Consider the following 19,889-nt stretch of genomic DNA (forward strand, 5'->3'; position numbering starts at 1 on the left):
TGAAGCTACAGAAAGTGGGCAACTTACAAAAAAGTATTTTGGAGTTTCACTCTGCTGGTTTTGGAAGGAGATCCTCCCAACTCTGCCAGAGCACATCACTCACTAAAGCCCAAGCTGGCTCAGGGGCAGAGACCATGTACGGTCATTATAAGGCTATATCGATATCAAATAACTAAGCATCTTTTGTTTTGTGAAGCTCATCACAGAGGGAAACTTGAATATCGTGGCCAGCAGATCAGATTTGTAGAAGATTACTGTCCTGAAGTTTTAAATGAGTATGCCGAATATAGAGATGTAATGTCAGAGATGTATAAGATTGTATCCCACATGCCTCCGCATGACACTTTCTAGTGATCAGAAGTGGCTGCCTTTGGTTGAAGAGGCTCAGAATTACATAGATGGTCTCCCCACTACACCGCACACAGTGTGAATCTCTACTCAGTGACTGAAATTGATTAAGTAGTATTATTTTTAAGGTGTCTAACATTTGTTATATAACATTTGTTGGGAAAGTACTTAGCTTTGGCAACATTTTATGGGGTAAAAAATCTGCTTAGGTTGTTGATATGCAAGTTTTTTGTGTATTAAAGCATTGAGCTATTAAATTTCAAAGTGAAGAACATTGAGAATGATACATTTATTTTCTCTTAGTAAAAATAATTTATAATATTATTTTATAATATTTATTAGAAATTTGAGAAATTCTAATTTTCATAATATAGCTGAAGTTTCAGCAAAATTATATAGTGTTTAGAAGTATTAACAATATTCACATTAACAAGAATTGAGCTTGAGATAAGAATTCCAATGGGAATATTTGTTTGGGTTAAGAATGATTGTTTTGTTGAGCCTGTTATTGGTATCTTTAGCTGTCTGGCTTTTGAAATTGAGAAAGGGAAGTTATTTTCTTAAGGTTGTTATGGCTTTATTAGTGTTAATTTTTAGCTGGAAGGCAAACACATGAAGTTCAAATACTGTGTTAATCAGTGTACAGTTTTAATTTAAATATATGGATAAATCTATTAATTGGCTTAGTTGGAACATGAATGGCCTGAACCACCCTGTTAAAAGGAATAAAGTTTTTTTTTTGTTGGTTTTTTTTGCATATTAATCAATTTAAAGCCACAATTATTTTTTTATAACAAATGCATTATCTTATGATAAGGTGCAGGTGGCAAGGAGGTAATGTAATTCCAGCATCACCTGCTTTTTATTTTACGTTTCTATATTCTTGAAGATTGGCAGGTGAAATGGTGGTTGCAAACATAACTTTACTGCAGTTTAAGTAAATCTAGGGTTTGCATGTGGTTAGATGTGCAATTTTTGTTGTACTCTCCCATGAATAAGTGCCAGCGGCCCACATAGTTTTATTCTGAACTAAAAAGCTATTAAATAAGTTTGACTATTTGGAAGTAGAGAAACACAATAAATTTTAGGGGTGAGCTGAAATTGTATTAATTTGCACAAAATGTATCAAAACGACTTTTGTATTGTACACTTCAAGGATTTGGCTAATGATGTTTTTAAATGTGTTGGTATGTTGATTATAGGACCTTCCAAAATATTTTACAAACTTTTCAAGTGTTGCTGTAATGTAGAATATGTGAATGAATAATTGTGTAGGATATGGTGGTATTATTGCTGGACCAGTAGCTGCATGACTGGACTTGAGTCGAAGCACAAGTTCAAATCTCACTTGAAGAATTCAACCTGGAAATCAGAAGATAGACTGAGAATACAGCAATGGTACGTGGAAATGAATAAATGTATTCCATTGGAAAAAATAACATATAATTTAAGAAATAACATCACAGTATTCGAACAAATTTGGGAACCATACATGGAACACAACAGAGAAGTCCTACCGCGGACCTCCACCACCTAAAACGACAGAAGGAGAAGATGACGAAATGAACTGACCCAGTATGTAAAAGCAGATGACACAAATTTCTTGTTTATTTTCATTGCTTGACGACATTGTTTAATGGGTTTAATGTATCGTATAGGTTGAACGTTGAGTGGATGGGGAGGGGGGGATGAAAGAGGGAGGGAAGGGAGGGGGAAAAAGGGGAGAAAATGACACTGTGTATATTCAAGAGGGAAATGTTTGTGTGTATTTTGGTCAGTATGGTTCATAGTGTGAAAAATTTTAAAAAAATTCAAATTCAGTAATTAATTTGGAATGAGAAGTTGTCATCAGTAGCAGTGACGATGAAATTACTAAGTGATCATCAGCACCCATCTAGTTCACGGGTCCTTCAGGCAAATGTGGCTCTGACTCCAGACCAACTGTGGCACAGTTAGGTCTTCACTGCTTTGTGAAATGCCTTTAACACAAGGGATAGTTTGAAAATTAATAGATGGAAGTAATGATCTATTCTTTGTTAATGGGTATTAGAAGAATGTTGGGGAATCAGGGGCTCCTTGCTGTCGATTATTTTAAAAAATTCACTGGAACCTTGTTTTAAGTTTGTAGTATAATGCCATAATGATGTAACATTACTTGCTGCCGTGCAAAATGGCTGAATCAGTGGGATTAATTTTGTTCTCTTAACCTTAATTGAACTAATAACACTGATGCCATTATGAAGCGCTTTAAAAAAAAATTTCAAATTGATTGTAAGTTTATTGCAAAATTACTGATTGAGTGTTTGCTTCGTCAGAAGATTAAAGGTTGGGGGGCGGGGGGTGGAATTTCATCCATAACAAGTCTTTTTGAAAAAACGGGTTAGTTTTAAGTATTAGCTTTGACTCAATTGTAAAGTTCTTGTAGCTAAGTCATTGTGTTGTGGGTTCAACCCCCATGCCAAAGATTTAAGCACTGAAAGGGTATTCACCAAATTTTTACCATTTCACTCAAGTGTAAGCGATAGCATGGCATTATTTTCAAGAAAAAGCAGAAAATGGGTATTTTTAATATTGGACATACAGCACAGTAACAGGTCCTTCTGGCCCAAGAGACTGTGCTACCCAAATGCCCCAATTAACCTACAACTCCTGTACATTTTGAAGGGTGGGAGGAAATCAGGAGCACCCAGAGGTAACCAACACAGTCATGGGGAGAACATACAAACTCCTTACAGCCAGTGCCGAATTTGAACCAGGGTCGCTGGAACTGTAATAGCGTTGTGTTATCCGCTAAGCTACGTGAACTGTGTTGTATTTATTCAGAGCCTACTATTTATCCATAAAGTAACATCAGTGAATTGATGATGTGCCATTTCATCTTTATTATTGAAGCGATAGTGAATGTGAAATTCAATTACCTTTGCTACATTACAATTGTGATTATCGATAAATACTTAATTGGCAGTAAAAATCCTGATTGAGGTTGAAATTAGCACCTCATAAAAGGCACGACATAAACAAGAGCCATGTTTTTGAAATGTACCAACATAGTGATGAAAATTTGGTGCCATGAAGAACAGTTGAATTGGAAAATGTTAATTATTTGTCTGCTGTGAATTCTATGGCGCACAGCTAGTTGAATATAATTGGGCTTGAAGAAATGCTGATGTCTGTATGCAAGGGAAAATTTTGGAAGTGAAGCAGTTCCTCATTGCCCACTCCCAACCAAGCTGAACCTATCTCTGGTTAACACCTGATGAGTGATTTGCTCCAAGAAGGTTTTGGAGATTCTGTGAAATGCAGAGATTAAGACATTTCAGAACATTGGATCAGAATATTTGAAAGAATAGCTACAAATAAAAAGATAGAGGGGAGACTGGAATCAAAATAACAGGAAGGGAGAATTTTCCATTGTGCACAGGACTAAGTCCACAGTGATGATGAAGAGTATCAATCACCTCAGGATTATACACTTGGACTTTTTGAGTTGGGAGCCAATGAAGACCTATAAAGACTATGATTATGGCTGAGCAGAATTGAAAATGAGCTGCACAGGTCTTGGAGGATTGCCAGGAGAATTTTGATTTAATGATATGAAGATTTGATGAAGGTTTCCGCATCTTTGCTACATATTGTTGATCTATTGGTCATAAATATGCAATGAGGCAGACACGTTAAGCATCAGTTATGGCATTTTTCAAACGTAACTGAAGAGGAATATCATTATTATATATAACAATTGCTATTTCTAAAGCAGTTGCTTTCATACATGGATGAGTGTATAAATGTGAATAAAATGAGAGAAAGTAGTGTTTATTCTTTCAGTTTTACAACACCTGAGCACTCATTTCCCGTTCCCTCTTAATGACACTTGGAAGGCATTAAGAGTCAACTCCTGTACATTGATTGAGTAGGGCTATATAGATAGGGAGAAGTTTTGTAAATGACCAAAATGCCGAAATTGTACTTGAAATATTGGAACCTTCATGTATTTGAGGAAGAAAAGGAAAAGGATTTGTATAAAGAGGGAATATGTACAAAGCATGTAAGGAGAATATGAATTACTTGTTAATTTTTTGTTTAATTGCCTGTATCCAAAGTGATTTCGGTGTCCAAGTGCAAGATTTCCTAAAGGTTAGCTTGCAAGTTGAGTCGGTAGTAAGGAACGCAAACTTAAAGAGAAAATGAGTTTATCTTTTAGGTGGAGGGCCCTCTCTGGGAGCCAGGTTTTGGTTTTTATTTCAGATTTCCAGCATCCACATTTTGTATTGAGCTATTGTTTTAAACTGATTCCCTACGTTTCTGTTTTAAAATGACCCAAGCATTGGATATATTCCTGTTGCATTCACAAAGGTACGTGAAAAAGAGGTGGAGAATGCCTTGCAAACAACATTTAACCCATATTTCTCTCCCCTGAATAGAATTATCTTCAAATCTTTGAATAAAGGCAGCTGCTAATTGGCATTTTGTTACCAACCACATTAAAATTGCATTTTATTATACCCACTTTGCTTCACGCGCTTGTGCACTCTCACAAATGCGTCCTCTCTTCCAGCACCTGTGGAATTCTGAATTCATAATTTTTGATTCAGTGCATTTTAATCCTAAACTAGTTCGCTTGTACGTAAGGAGTAAATGATTAATTTAAATATTCTGCTCAAACTTTAGTGATGGAAAGTTACGGATTTGGAGATTATTGAGTAATGTTCAGTTTGACTGGTGTTTGTCAAATTTGCACCTACTCTGACATTGCAAAAGGAAAATTAGTGGCATTTTGACAAATTTTACAGTCCAAATTTTGACAAATTTTACAGTCCAAATAGAACTAATAGCTCACTAAATTTTTTTTAAAAAAAAGGAGCTAAGTACTGTCCAGTAATGAGAAGAAATGAGATTTATGGCACTGAGGAAAAGACTGGGGAAATTCTTCTCCAATATGCAAATCCAAATTTTTCTCTTTATTTTGGTACACGTGACAATATCGGATTCTTAAACCTCACCTTGGAAAATTATGGACTATGACACTAATGCAGGTCACTTTTTGTATTTCTTGTTTCTGAATTCAATTAGTTTACTTTTATAGTTTTTTCTTCAATTACTTTGGCAGCAAAAAATAAGAATTTTGGGGATATGTACATTGTACAATATTTATGACAATAAACTCATTATCATTATTAAATTACATTTATGAAGGTCTTGAGCAACCATCAGAAGAAGCCTTGCTGTCTCTAATAACGTAATTTATTGTCTTTGATACATTAGAGCTGTCTTTAGTTTTTGAAGAACGGGAAGTAAATTAATACTCGCCACTTATTTTGGAAATCTATTCCATAGGTCAGTGCATCTTTGTCAAAATAAATGTCTCATGGCATTATGCCTAGAGTGGGCCCTGTTTATTTATAGACCCAGGGACTCTTTCTCTTATTTTAGAAACTTAATTGATATACTTGAAAATCAACACTTCCTGCAAAAGCTTTGACCTATGGTGAGTGTGCTTCAGAAGCAAGGTTAGCCCAGCTCTGTAGTCGAGCTATAGATTGATGGCATTGCTTGCTTTAGGGACTTTGAAGTTGGGTTACAGGCCATCGTCGACTCTTTCAGGGAAGCATTTGAGAGGATAGGCTGAATGCTCAGCAACCACCTGACTCAGGCCTTACTTCCAATCTACCCATGCTACATCCCACTGCATCCAACAAATTCATGTTCACACCAATATCAATCTGCTGCAGGAACTCAGCAGGTTGCACAGCATTAGTGAGAGAAAAAATGGTCAAGACTGAAAGTGCAGCGGGAAGATGGTCAGCATAATGAGGACAAAGTGGGAGGGATTGGACAGGGGCTGGTGGGGAAATCAGTGAATCAGGAAAGGATGGTTGTTGGACATTGCCAGTTGATTGGCAGTAATCATTGATCCTAAGGGACTGTCTAAGAAGATGCAGATGTTCTGAATAGGTATGTTTTTTTTTAATTGAACCCCTGCTTTTTAAAAGTACTAAAACATTACTAGTTCTTCCCTCAGGTGGAGTTATTTCCAAGGTTATATCCCCTGCCATATAGACCTCAAAACTGAACTCACAGTACAATACTTCAAATATGCCTGAAATAAAGTTTTGATCAAGCTCAGTGCAAAATTTGTAGTTATTGAATTTTATCTGTGATAAATCTGGTTTGATTGTGTTTTGGTCTTGGATTGTGGTGCCTTGGTATCTTTCCTCCTTTTTAACCTGTCATTACACAGCTCCATTAATTTCCTTCAGATTAATGGTCATCTATCACTTACAATTGAATCATAGCCAACATATCCAATGCAAGGGTATCTTGGTATTAATATTTCATACCTTTAATATATTTTCAAAAGATTGTATCTATCCTGCATTGAACATTCCAGTGAAATAAGCACGGATTAAAATATAGGTTTCAATACAACTGGTTAATTTTAAAACAAAATTGATGAAATAATTTTTGTGAATGGTTTCCATGTTTCCTGATTGCTCTCCCGCCATTTCCCTGTCACCATCTGCTCCCTTCTTTCTTATTCTGCCTTCCCAGCCTTCCTTTCATGTGCTCTGTAATGATCATGGCCAAAGATCATTAACCATTAGTGCCATGTAAAAAAAAAACAATAATAATTGTATTCGCCAGATTTTACATCTCTTGAGGTGTTGACTTGGTTGGATTACTATTCCGTTTCGGCAATTTTATAAATCTTTGAATTTTGAGCTTAAAAAAAAGCCAATCAAACATAATGGTTATGCTCATTACGATTCATACTGTGTCCACCATGTATACATGGGTACAAGGGGCTGAAACTTGATGCTGAATGTCATCCTGTTTCCAGATTCTACATGCAATGCCAAGAAGAGCATTATGATACAGATCAGTTGTGTCTAATTGGCTTAATGGTCTTCATGGAAAACTGAGAAAGACTTGCTGGAGGAACTCACCAAGTCAGAGAGCATCAATGGTTAGGAATAGTCAGTCAAGATTTCGGGTCTAGATCCTTTGTTGAGACTAGTGGGAAGGGTATTTTAAAACCAAAATAGACTTTATTCACAATAAATTATTTACGAAAGGAAAACTGTTCTAAGTCTTTTCCAACCCTTAGTTTCATATCCACACATTTCCTTCGCTGTAGATTGTTACCTAAATTTCTAATCACACCAGACCACAAGTGTGGGATCTTGTCATTACTCCCTGCTCTGTTTGAGAGCTTCCCTTCCGTCTCAGCCTCCCAATGCCCAGTGACTCTAGACTGTGGTCCTTCCTCACAGTGCCCTCGTGTTGGATGTACCAAACCTCAGTGCATCCCTCAACATGTACTCCTGCAGATTGGAATGTACTGGAAGCCAATAGATTTCAGGCAAACCAAAGTGTATCTTTCACTGAGTTGATGGACTTCCAGCAGTTCTGGATGTCTGAATCTGTATACATCTCTGGGAATAGCCTGTAAATCAGAGAGTCCTGTGTCTTGCTGCTGCTGGGGGCGAACTGTGATAAGGACCCTTGCATCCTTCTGCACACACTCTTAGTGAATCTGCATTCAGCAAAGAGGTGGGTGACTTTCTCCTTTCTATTGCAGTCATCTTGGGGACAATGCGCGTTGTGGGTGATGTTCTGGTTGTACAGGAAGGATCTGATTGGGAGAGTTCCCCTCACCACCAGCCAGGCCAAGTCCTAGTGCTTGTTGGTGAGCACTAGTGTTGAGGCATTTTGCCAGATGACCTGGACAGTCTGCTCATGGAACCACCCCACCGGGTCCATCAAGTCCTCATCAGTGTGTCTACAGGATATTCCATGCTGACCATTGTCTAATGGCCTTGTGGTTAAAGGTGTTCACCTGGAAAAAAGTTTTCCATGAAAGATAGGTTACTGGGACTTTGTGCAGCAACGGGGCCAGGCCCATCCTTCACAACAACTGGTTCAGGTAGAACCTCAGTACGTATTTTGGTTCCATGCACAGCCTGATGCAGTCACATGCGAAAGTGGTCATCAAGATGCCCATTGTCTGGCAACTTGTACATGGCAACCATTCAGATGCATGAGGTGAGGCAGAGTTTTGTGTGCACAGTGTCCAAATGAACATGTATTTGGTGTACTGGTGTGTCCCCCTTTGCATCAATGAGACCAAATATAGACTGGGGAAGATCGTTTCACCAAACACCTGTGCTGTGTTTATGGGTCTAAACATGAGCTTACTATACCAACCATTTTATCTCTCCCAACTATTCCTATAGTGACACGTATGTTCTTTGGGGGAGACCAAATGTAGACTTGGGGAGAAACACATTTATATTCTGCCTGGATAGCCTTAAACCTAACAGCATGAACACTGATTTTTCTAATTTTAGTTAACTCTCACCCCAATCTGGTTCCACCTTTTCCATCCTTTCTTTACCTACACCTGTACTTTATTTTTCTTTCCCTCTCCCTCTCTCTTTTTCTCTCTTTCTGCCTGTCTCTCCACCTCTCACACCTTCTGTCCTATTACATCTGGACCCCTTTCTCATACCTAATATCACCCCCCCTTCCCACGTCTTGATAAAGGGTCCAGACCAGAAACATTAGGGGTTTTTATACAGAGATCCTGCAATACTGCCGTAAAGAAGACCTGTCATTAAGCTGGCTTTGGTTATTTTACACAGCAAGCCAGCTTTCCAGGAGCAAAAGAGGCAGGATGTGTAACAAAACAACGTTGGCATCTTATCACTTATGGCTTGGCTTCGCGAATGAAGATTTAGAAAGGATCATAGACATGGACGTGTCCATTGAGCCTGTACAATGGATTTTTTTAGGTGGTGTGCAGTAGTGACCCCACCTTTTATACCCGAGGTTTATCTGCCTCGGCCTAGCATGCTAGGTCAGTGACAGCCAGGTCCTCGGGTCCTAGGTATTATGTCAGAGTGTCCTCCTAGATAGGTGGCTTGACAAATCTAATAAACCCTATCTGCCTGGGTTTGAAATCAGAGTTTTCCTTCTCTTAGGTGGCTGTGAACCAAGGCTAACAGGCCCAGCCTACCCATCCAGTTATACCGCCGGACCCTCGGTCATGCCATGACGTAGCAAATTCAGTGAAAACAGGGGATACTAACAAGAAGGTGTTGCTACAGACACAGTAACGTAGGAGAGGCCATTTGCACTGATCTCTTGCCTGACAAGCCGGATAGTGGCCAAGTGGCGATCATTACACCGACAAAGGAGAGGCAATGTATTACGTGTGCATTTCCCTGGGTGAGCGGGACATCAGGCCCAGACCTCACCCGGCCCCTCCACCACCCCCCCCATCCACCCCCCCCCCCACCGTATTTGATGGCATATAAGATGTACTTTCACCAAAAATGGCTGAAAAATATCTTTTGTGTCTTGTATGCAAAGATAATAGTGAGTAATGCAGACAGTGATCATCATCGCTGCGTGGCTCACTAGCATCACCACCATCTATTTTTGTGGGCTGTCGGGGGGGGGAGAGACTGGGGTGGTGGGCTGGTGGCAGGCTGTTGGGAGACTATCCAAGTGGCCCACTGTCAGTCCCCATACTGGTCATTGTTGTGCTTGAGAGAGATGAGTCTGGACACAAAGATTTGCAATAAAACATTAATTTTATTAAAACAACAATTTATAAAAGAGCATGGGAAAATCTGTTGCAAATATTGATCTATAGCAATGGTTTCAAACTTTTTCTTTCCAATCACATACCACCTTAATTCTTCCCTATGTCATGTGCTCTGTGATGAGTAAGGGATTATTTAAGGTGGTATGTGAGTGGGGAAAAAAAGTTGAGAACTACTGTTCTAGACCCAATTATTATTGAAATATTTGGCTTGATAAAAATTGTCATTGGCCCATTTCCTTTGGAGTTATGAAACCATGCACATAATGAGTCAATTAGGTATGATTAAAACAGTGGTTTTCAAACTTTTTCTTTCCACTCACTTACGACCTTAAGTAATCCTTTATTAATCACCCAGCACCTATGGCATAGGGATTACTTAAGGTGATATATGAGCGGAAAGAAAAAGTTTGAAAACTTCTAATCTATAGCTATACTACGGCTCAGCATCAGTGCAGTGCGCACCTTACCCACGATCCTTCCAAGCGACACCCATAATAGTGACCTGGCATGGAGCGGTGTACTGGGCTGTTGCCATGAAGTGGTGGGGGAGGAATTCTAATATCCTCATGGGTCCCTTCAAAAATGGTACACGTACACATCCTTTCCCATCCTGATCTCAGATTGCCAGATTGCCCATTTTACACAGATATCGATTTGGCGCTATGACTACCTCTGCTGCCGGCTTAAAGGCGGGACTGCAATAACCCCCCCCCCCCTCCCCACCATTCCATGTTTGCAACCCTTACACAGAAGACATGGCACAATAAAGTTGCAATATTCCCTCATTGAAGTGGCTGTGTAAAAGGGGCAATCGATTGACCATTTCTACCCATGGATGCTGTTTGACCTGCTGAGTTTTACTAGTAATTCTTGCTTAAGATTTCAGCAACTGCAGCTTTTGTTCCTTCATAGAAAATAGTACATTTTTGGTTTTGTACATGTTCTCTTGATGTAATGAATATTAATAGCTGAGAAATATCATTGTATGGAAATTATGGGTTTAAAAAAAATCAACAGAAGGTATTATGATTCTGGATTTGTTATACTTCTGGTCTTTTGGAGTTTTCTGAGAAGGCTTTGTCTTTGTCCTGCTAGTGTTTGATGGTGCTACTTAAACAGCAATTTTATTTCCAAGTTGTGTTCTTAAATTACTTCCAAAGTTTTAAATTTAAAATTTCTGTTTTAATATTTAATTTAATTCTGTTCTCCTTGATAATGGCTTTCCCATGTCTCTAATTGGCCATCATTCACATTTTATCTTGAAGTGGTGGCAGATAGTTAAGAACAGCATTACAGTTGAACCAGATCCTTTCTTTCATGGTGCCCTTGTGGTAGATCTGGAACAGGTCTCTGGATAGTGTGCAGTCTGTACGTTTTTAATCAGCTCTTCAGTCCAATTCCTGTTTTTCTGAGATTCCCTAGGTCAGTGGTTTTGAAACTGCCCCCTAAATTCACATTCCACCATAAACAATCCCTATGCCATAAGTGCTCTGTGATAAGTAAGGGATTGCTTAAGGTGGTATTTGAGTGGGAGGGGCAGGTTGAGAATCACTGCTTTAGATCCAATTGTTACTGAAATATTTTGCTTGAGAAAAATTGTCATTGGCCCATATCCTTTGGAGTTATGAAACCATGCACATTACGAGTCAATTAGGTACGATTAAAACAGTGGTTTTCAAACTTTTTCTTTCCACCCACATGCCACCTTAAGCAATCCCTTACTAATCACAGAGCACCAATGGCATAGGGATTGCATAAGGTGGAATGTGAATTTGGGGGGCAGTTTGAAAATCACTGACTTGGTGAAGCAGGCAACAACTGAGAATTAAAATTGGGATCTTACTGTTCTCTCTGGTTTAGCGCAATGGAAAAGGGAATTGAATCATCAGGGAAAACTGAATTACTCCACATCTATTTATTATATAAGTGCATTATTTAATTTACTGCAAATTGGGGATGGCTCAAATTGAATTGAACACTTAGAAATGATGGGTGTGTGTGTTTAAATAACTATGTACATATTTGGCTTATGGTACAGAGTAACTGTTTGCAGTCTAAAAGCTTGTAGCTCTTGCATGGGCAAAGTTTCTCTTTTTTTTAAAATGAGTGACTTGGAACAATCAAGTACCTGGTCACTTGTTACCATTCAGATTTTTTTTTAGATTTCAGATTTATTGTCAGAGAATCACATCCCTAAGATTCTTTTTCCTTCTGATGAGGCTGAATTACTATTTTTTGGTAGTGCAAAAAAAACTGTACACAATTCACATCGACAAAATGCTTGGAATTACTTTTTATTATTGGTGGATGCTGGTTTAAATACTTGATTGGAATTTGTAAGAAAAACCTTGCATTTCAATCAGCTAATTTAAACTTTATTGTTAGTTTTCAGTATTGAATCTGGAAGGAGCCATGACAGCGGGAGGGGGAACTGATGATGATATTCCATTGGGAGAAAGGAAGACTGTAACTGACTTCTGCTACCTACTTGATAAATCTAAACAGCTCTTCAATGGCTTAAGGTTAGTGCTGAAACAGGTGGTTTCTATTTAAATTTGCATTAGTTGTTTTTCTTTGTAGCTACCCTTGTTTGTGCTTGGAATGAAATTTTGCTCTCTTCAAATGTTTTCACCAGGAAATTGCACTTCTTTGTATACTCTTCATTCTGCAGTATCAATATTACCCCAATTGATTTTGTATTTGTCTGTTATAATGATACTGCTTCAAAAATGTTCAAATGTATTGTCACCCTTTAACATGTGATTTGTTGATCTTTATGAAATAATTTCATAAGGAATTATGTTTGAAATATGAGAATATAGAAGTCTGAAGTCTGTCCTCCTGATGTCAAAACCATGTTTATTTTCTAAATTTAAAAAAGCAAGCATTTTGTGCAGGAATAATAAACTTGATGGAATGTGCATGCACATCTCCTGCTGGATAATGGAGCACACTCAGCTGAAAACTGATTGCAGTACAGTACCTAATGAAGCAGCTGCAGTTCGAGATTGATGACAATGAATGGTGCAGAATTGTTTGCGGTCACCATTTGATGTCTAAATAAGTAAAAGAATGCTAATAAAGTTTGACACAGAATGTGTTGAAATAGATACCATTTTAAAAGTGAAGTTGGGAAAGCCTGAAATCCAGTTGGTGCTGTTTGCCTTAATTTGGCATTTTCACTTGTCTTTCGGATCCCAAAAAGGTACATTTTGTATTATTTAGATTCTCATCTTGAAATCTTCTGTAAGGATATACATTTTCTCAACCCTCAATGATTAGTTCTCTTGAGATCACGTATCTTTATATTTTAAACATTATAATTTTTTACCCCTGCTATCTAGCACCTATGGGGATTAACAAATGCAGGATCAGTAAATTTGCAAGCAAACTGCTAGGGGGTGCCAATTTTAAACATTTATTTTTTACCTGCCTTATTTATTTTCTGCAAATTTTTATTTTTGGCCTGTTGCTTGAGTCTGCCGGTTGCTTGAATTCCAGATGGCAGGGATTTTACTGTAGTTTGGTAACTGCATTTTCTTGCCCAACCCCAGGACTGAAATTGATCCTCTCCCTCCTTGTTCCCTCTTCTCCTCGTCAGCTTGCTTTAAAATTAGCCTGTATAAACTAGGCTTTTATGAACTCCTCCTTAATCTTTCTTCCTTGGTGTGATAGTACAGACCTATCACCAATGTATATAGTTACAGTATCTAGAGTATGTAATGACTGTGCTTACAGCGATTGGCTGAGAGCTTAGCCACGCCTACTGTCTGGGCCTTAAAGGGTTGTGTCCCTAGCCAGGTCGGATCATTCCGGACTGGTCGGCCACCTGTGAAGAGCTCCTGTCTTTTGCTAATAAAAGCCTTGGTTTGGATCAACAAGTCTTTGGTTCTTTCGACGAGCTCTACACTTGAACAATACAAATGTATTTTATTAAAGTCTACATTTTTGGCAAGCCAGTTGAGAAATCTGTACATTTCATGTAAATCATAGTAAGTTGCAATAAAGTGAGGTGAAAGGTGCAATTCAATTTGAAAGCCAAGTTTCACATCAGCTACAGTGCTGGGTCAAAGAGAACTGCAATCAATGAGAGCACTCGAAAATTAAGAAAAAAAATCCATTGAGCTCTTTCCTTGATGTGAAGTATTGTTAACTGCTGTAGGCTTTAACCTCTGCTGCTTGGCTGTGTAACAGCATACAGTGAGTAAATTTTTGGCAAATTAAAATTTAACAGTAATGACGACTCAGTTCAAGAATTTTAACTGAATGAAGTGACTGAGAACTTAACCCCCTTCTAATTCTAAGCACACGTGTATGTAATGTGTGTGTAAGCTCAGAAAAGTTCTTAGATTAACAGTCCAATCTCACTTCTCACTTCTCCAAGTTCACCAATATCAGGCAATTCTTATACTTGCACAGAATTTAACATTTATGAATCTTCACCAGGCTTTAGTGCTTGAAAGGTAAATGGTTACTGCTCAGGAAGGTTCTTGTTGGTTTTCAGAGAGAGATTTGTGAAGTCCTTCAGCAAAGCAGTTTCCATTGTCTTTACAAAGGCACTGGGAGTCTGGACTATCTGGCTTGAGCAGAGCTCTGGCATTTTAAATGAGATCTGTGTTGTGGTGTTTGTATCTTTTTGTGACCTAACTTAAAAAAACCCCACAATTTATTCCCCAAAAACATATCTATACATAATATGAAATATAACATAATCTGTCACTCAAGACCCTTGGAAGCATTCTGGTCGCTGTACTGCAGCAAGGATGTGGAATCTTTGGAGAGGATGTAGAGGAGGTTCATTGAGACATCACTTGTATCCAAGAATGTTGGCTGTAAAACAAGGTTGGACAAACCTCTGGAACGTTGGGGGATGGGATGTGACCTGATGTAAAAGTTATGAGAGGCTTGGATAGAGTTGATGAAAGTTTTTTAAAATGCTTTAGTTAACTTCTCAAGACATGATCTTAAATAAAATCTTGAAGATTTTCTAAAGCAAATTTCCTGATAGTTGAAACTTTCTTTTCATGGGTGTTTGGTCTGTGATATTTTTACCATATCAATTGGTGATGTATTTTACAAAAGGTTTCATAATTTGTTATAGTTGAAGCTAATGATGTTTCACCATTGTTTATGGACAAAAAATATATCAGTTTGGACAAGGGAGTGTTAAATTTGAAATTTTTTTTCTTGGGTTGAGCTTTTGTCTTTACCTATCTTTCAAGCTCTTATAGTTTGTCAAGGGATATGAAGTTAATATAATTATAGGGGTTAAAATGTGTTTCAAGCTCGTCACCTGTCTGGTTTTGTTTAACATTTTATGCTGTCTCCTAGCAACATCTTTGCTTCAGGATCATAGCTAGATTTCTCTGCCTGCTTGGGATAGAGAGGTAGTTTAGTTTCTTATGTTCGGCGGAATGGAAGGTAACAGAATCTTCTGACATTTTCTAGACTGTCTAACAACTTCTTAGCAACTTGTAACAATGTTTAATATCATTTAATTATCTTTGGAAAGCTCAACTTTAGTATGAATTTATTTGAACAGATCATGGACAACAAGATTCTTTTATCATCCAAGCAACTAATAATGGAAAGTTGTCGCTACAATATTTGTGCAGTGGAGGAAAACTAAACTTGTAAAGCTAATCTCTGACCATTTTAAGTCTTGCGTACCCTGTAAATGTATTATAATTGTAGGCCAATTAAAGTATTCATTTGCTTTTTTTTCTTTAATATTATGTTCAATTTTGCTTTTGTAATGGTATTTTCACTCTCTAATCAAGAACCTAATTGATAGATCTGACTAATGGAAATGTTGTTAAATGACCTGCCATTAAAATTATGTTCCTTTGTACCTCTGAACCTTACATAGTTGTAGGTACAGAAAATACCTAATATAGCTTTTGCCTTTCCATGAGAAATTGCACAGGATACTTTGTTTATTTTAACTCACATTTATCTAAGTGTGCCCTTCATTGAGATCCAATTTACATGGAATTTTAAAGACCAAATGTGTGTCCCTGTATTTTGCATTAAATTGCCCAGGTACTTTGATGATGAGTCCTGTGGCAAAGGGGGTGTAAAATAACTTTGGCACAGTTCTAGATAAAACATTAAACATTTATTTACTAAGTACTAAGATTTAACAGAAGAGTAAAACTATTCACTACATATCTAAAATCTTAGTTGAAACTTGTACATGATTGGATATTTCATTTGCCAATTGTAAGGCAATTATATCTTAAGAAAAGAGCATTATTCATCAGTGACCAAATGTGTTAATTGGCCACATACAGTTCAGTGCGACTTACTCAAATTTTCTGTGAATTTTGTTAATTTGGAGCAATGTTATTTGCCCCAGGACTTAAATAATGTGCTTTGCAGCTATGAGTTGATTTCTTTTGGCAGCAAAACTGGAAAGCAATGCAATAACATTGGCATGAACAGGCATGATGAACTGTTGGCAATTGGTCTGGCCAGTGTTGTGTTGGGGTTCTCTCCCCTACTCCAGCATTGTGCAATGATCCAGAACGTAATTGCAGAGAAACTGGAGGAACTTGTCAAGATTACAATTGGAGGGGAGTGTTGTGTGAGATTTAAGTCAGGTTTGGTGGGTTCACAGAGAAGCGAGTTCAGAAACAAGCTGACAAACAATCTTTATCGTACACATGGAGAAATCATAATGGGGAAGACACAAAATAATACTATTTACTAATACACTCTTACAAGACGGGAGTTTCAGCAGACACTCCTGATCCTCAGCAGGTCAAAAAATGTCCTTTATGTAGCAAAGGCAGAGATACATAACTGATGTATGTGTCCCTGCCATAGATACATAACTGATGTATGTGTCCCTGCCTTTCCTACATAAAGGACACTGTTTGACCTGTTGAGTCTCTCCAGCATTGTGGGTTTTTTTTTCTTCAACCACAGTGTCCACAGAATTATGTGATTTACCCCTGTTCCTTGGGGAGTGGCTCAGTGTTAAGTAATATTCGGTTACTAACACACTCTAACAAGATAGAACTTAAACACACACTCCCGGTTTACTGTAACAACAAGGGACGGGAAGTGGGGGGGGGGGGGGGGTGGTACGGTCAATGCTAAGTACTGCCAAACAAAACTACAGTCCCACTTTAAATGTAGTGCACACCTTTTGACTCCTCCAACGATGTCCACAGTTAAGAACGCCCTGTGTAAAGCAGCATTTGTAGTCAGGACCAAGGAGTGGAAAGAGCATGCAAAACAAACTGAAGTAAGCTGGGGAGTCTGACCCAGGTGATCTGTGAGTGATTTAAAGGGCCAGTGGTCAGGTGTGCACTCAATTGCAGAGTCACAATTTGATTGGAAAGTGATGCGACTTTTGATTAAATTCCAGATGGAGAGGCCACATGACCCTCCACAATCCACACTAAATTTCACCCCTCAGAAGTCACACCATTCGCCAATCATTTATAAACATTATCAACACAACAACAAAATTGTATACAATGATTAACAGAAAAAGAAAAGAAATCTTCTGCTGACAGATAACTATACTTAAACTAAATGACAAGTTCATAAACCATGCAAACTTAAATATACAATGAATACAGAGGTAACACAAGTGTCTGTAAATTGAGAGACAAGGCACATCAGCAAGGGAAAATGATGCTTTGGGAAATGATAATGTTCTACCAGCTCTCTCTATGACTGAACAAGGTCATTGTGTTCCTGATGGAACAAGATGCTGCAGAAACTGCTCCTCAGTGTGATAGAAGAGGGAAAAAAAAATTTCTAAATCACATGGTCTCTCCGACTTGTGTATGCATCTTTCCCACAAACATCAGCACCAATGCCACCTCTGTCTGTGAGCAGGCAGTGCAAGGCCATCCTTGGAGTGCCATAGGACTTTCTTAACCAGCTTCTCCCATGCATTGTACATCCATCCAGCTGCTCCCCTTCATTGTGAGGCACACAGCACAGTTGTCTGCCACTGTGCTGTCCCATGGGGAAGCAGGAGTCAGCCTGACAGGCATGCATCAGGAGCATGCCAATACTTCTCTGCGAGTGCCCCATTTTCTGGGCTATCATCTGGCACCAGGATGTATTGTCCGAATAAAGAGAATTTAAAAAAATGGTTTCTGAAGCACCCACCCCATGGGGAATTATTAGGGGTGGCGTTATGGGGGCTGGGGGGAGGAGTGGAGTAACCCCGTCATTTCTGAAAGATTACCTTGTACATGCAGCTCACGTAGTTGTCGTTGAGCGGGGTCAGCATAGGTGGAAGACCCTCAGCTGTGTGTGCCAGAGCAGAGATCAGGTGCCACAATCTGGCGTAGTGATGCTGCATGCACACTCAGCACTGATCGCCGTAGGGAAGAAAGGGAGCAGCTTGAATGATAGTCTTCTCCTGTTGGGTGGTAGTGGTGGGGTGGGGTGGAGGCTAGTGTGAAAGGGGGGTGGTGAGAAGTTTGGGAGAACTCACAAGATAGATCAGTGAGGAGCCACCTTTGGTAGGGGATGAGCAGAGGGGAAGCTGGTCTGGGATAGGGTAGACAGGACACTGGAGGCTCAACCTCTCCCCCCCCCCCACAAATGCTCCATTCAGGAAGCATACATGTCTCTGTGAGTCACTGGCAGGGTGATGTTGCCGACTTTGCCTCAGCCCTGAAAACCTGAGTCCCCACTCTATATACTCTAGCCTCTCCAGAAGGGTGATGGCTTCCTGGACAATCTTACCGGTCACCAGTTCTGACAAAGGCAACACCACCCCCTTGAGGGCGGGCAGTGATCACTACGTGGCCTGCCAAGGAGGCAGTTACCCTGGCGTCCTTGTGGAAATTGTGCCTGCAGATGCACCTGTAGATGCCAGTAATGAGAGCCCATTTCCTGCTTACTTCATGCCCTCACTGACTGTGCCACTGCCACCAGTCATTCAGGACCCATTCCAGGAGTATGGGGAAACTGGCCTGGACAGCAGCTACACCAATCCACAGGGTGGTGCCTTCACCAATTCCTTTGGGCAGTACCCACAGGGAGTTGTTAACTGCCTGCTGTGTTGACAGGCTGCCCAGGGGACTGGCCTCTAGGTGGGAGAGGCAGATTTGGGTGGCCCCTCATCCCACAGCCAGAGCAGCCTTGCAGCCAGATACTCGCCTGGCCATGGCAATATTGATCTCCCAACCCAGTTAACTCTGAGTGGAGTAGTCCCAGGTCTCTATGACCTCATAACGGCCACTCCCAATTCTCAGATACCTCCCCTTTGGGAGGGCCAACACGGGGTCCTCGTGGCAGGTCTGGGACCACATAGTCACTAGCTGGGCTTGCAGAATCTTGGGTATGCAGTGGGGTGGAAATGTGATTCAGCCTCCTCATGGTCATCATCATCCATCCACACATCCCCATCCCCTGACCACATAGCTCCCTGGCACCATGCATAACAAGAGCCCTTATTTTAACAGGATCAACCTGCCAGGCAGATCATAATGGGTAAGACACAAAACAACACAATTTACTAATATACTCTAATCTATTCCAAGACAGGGAATTCAGCAGACGCTCCTGATCCCTGTACTTCGGGGTGTGACTCAATGTTAAGTAATATATGGTTACTAACACACTTTAACAAGACAGGGACTTGAACGCACACTCCCGGTTCCCTTTACCAACAGGGAGAGTGGCTGAATGCTAAGTACTGCCAAATAATACACCACTCTGCTCTAAGTGTAGTGCACACTGTACCAACAATCCCTTCCAGCAATACCTACTGTTAAGCGACCTGGCATAGACCAGTGTTTGTAGTCAGGACCAAGGAGCAGTGAGTGCGTGCAAAACACATGGTATGCTTTTAAAGTACAGTAAGCTGGGGAGTCTAGCCCAGGTGATCAGTAAATGATTTAAAGGGGCCAATGGTCATCTGTGAGTGATTTAAAGGTGCTTATGGTCAGGTGTG

At 39.6% G+C, this 19,889-nt stretch overlaps 1 protein-coding gene across 9 annotated transcripts in view; it reads left to right on the top strand.

Moving 5' to 3' along the window:
• Positions 1–19,889, top strand: part of scai (suppressor of cancer cell invasion) — a 134,682-nt gene that overhangs the window by 25,315 nt on the left and 89,478 nt on the right. For 7 of the 9 annotated variants that reach the window (XM_069888337.1, XM_069888333.1, XM_069888342.1 and 4 more), the window contains exon 2: positions 12,344–12,480. The exons of 1 other annotated variant lie outside the window; for it this stretch is intronic. In XM_069888337.1, the coding sequence (XP_069744438.1) occupies positions 12,371–12,480 (110 nt within the window). In that variant the 5' untranslated portion in view covers positions 12,344–12,370. Of the gene's footprint in view, positions 1–12,343; positions 12,481–19,889 lie in introns of those variants that run through there. One more of the 9 variants, XM_069888339.1, reaches the window with a different exon arrangement.

The sequence above is a fragment of the Narcine bancroftii genome, chromosome 1 (genome assembly GCF_036971445.1).
Source record: "Narcine bancroftii isolate sNarBan1 chromosome 1, sNarBan1.hap1, whole genome shotgun sequence".
In the NCBI taxonomy this organism is placed as follows: domain Eukaryota; kingdom Metazoa; phylum Chordata; class Chondrichthyes; order Torpediniformes; family Narcinidae; genus Narcine; species Narcine bancroftii.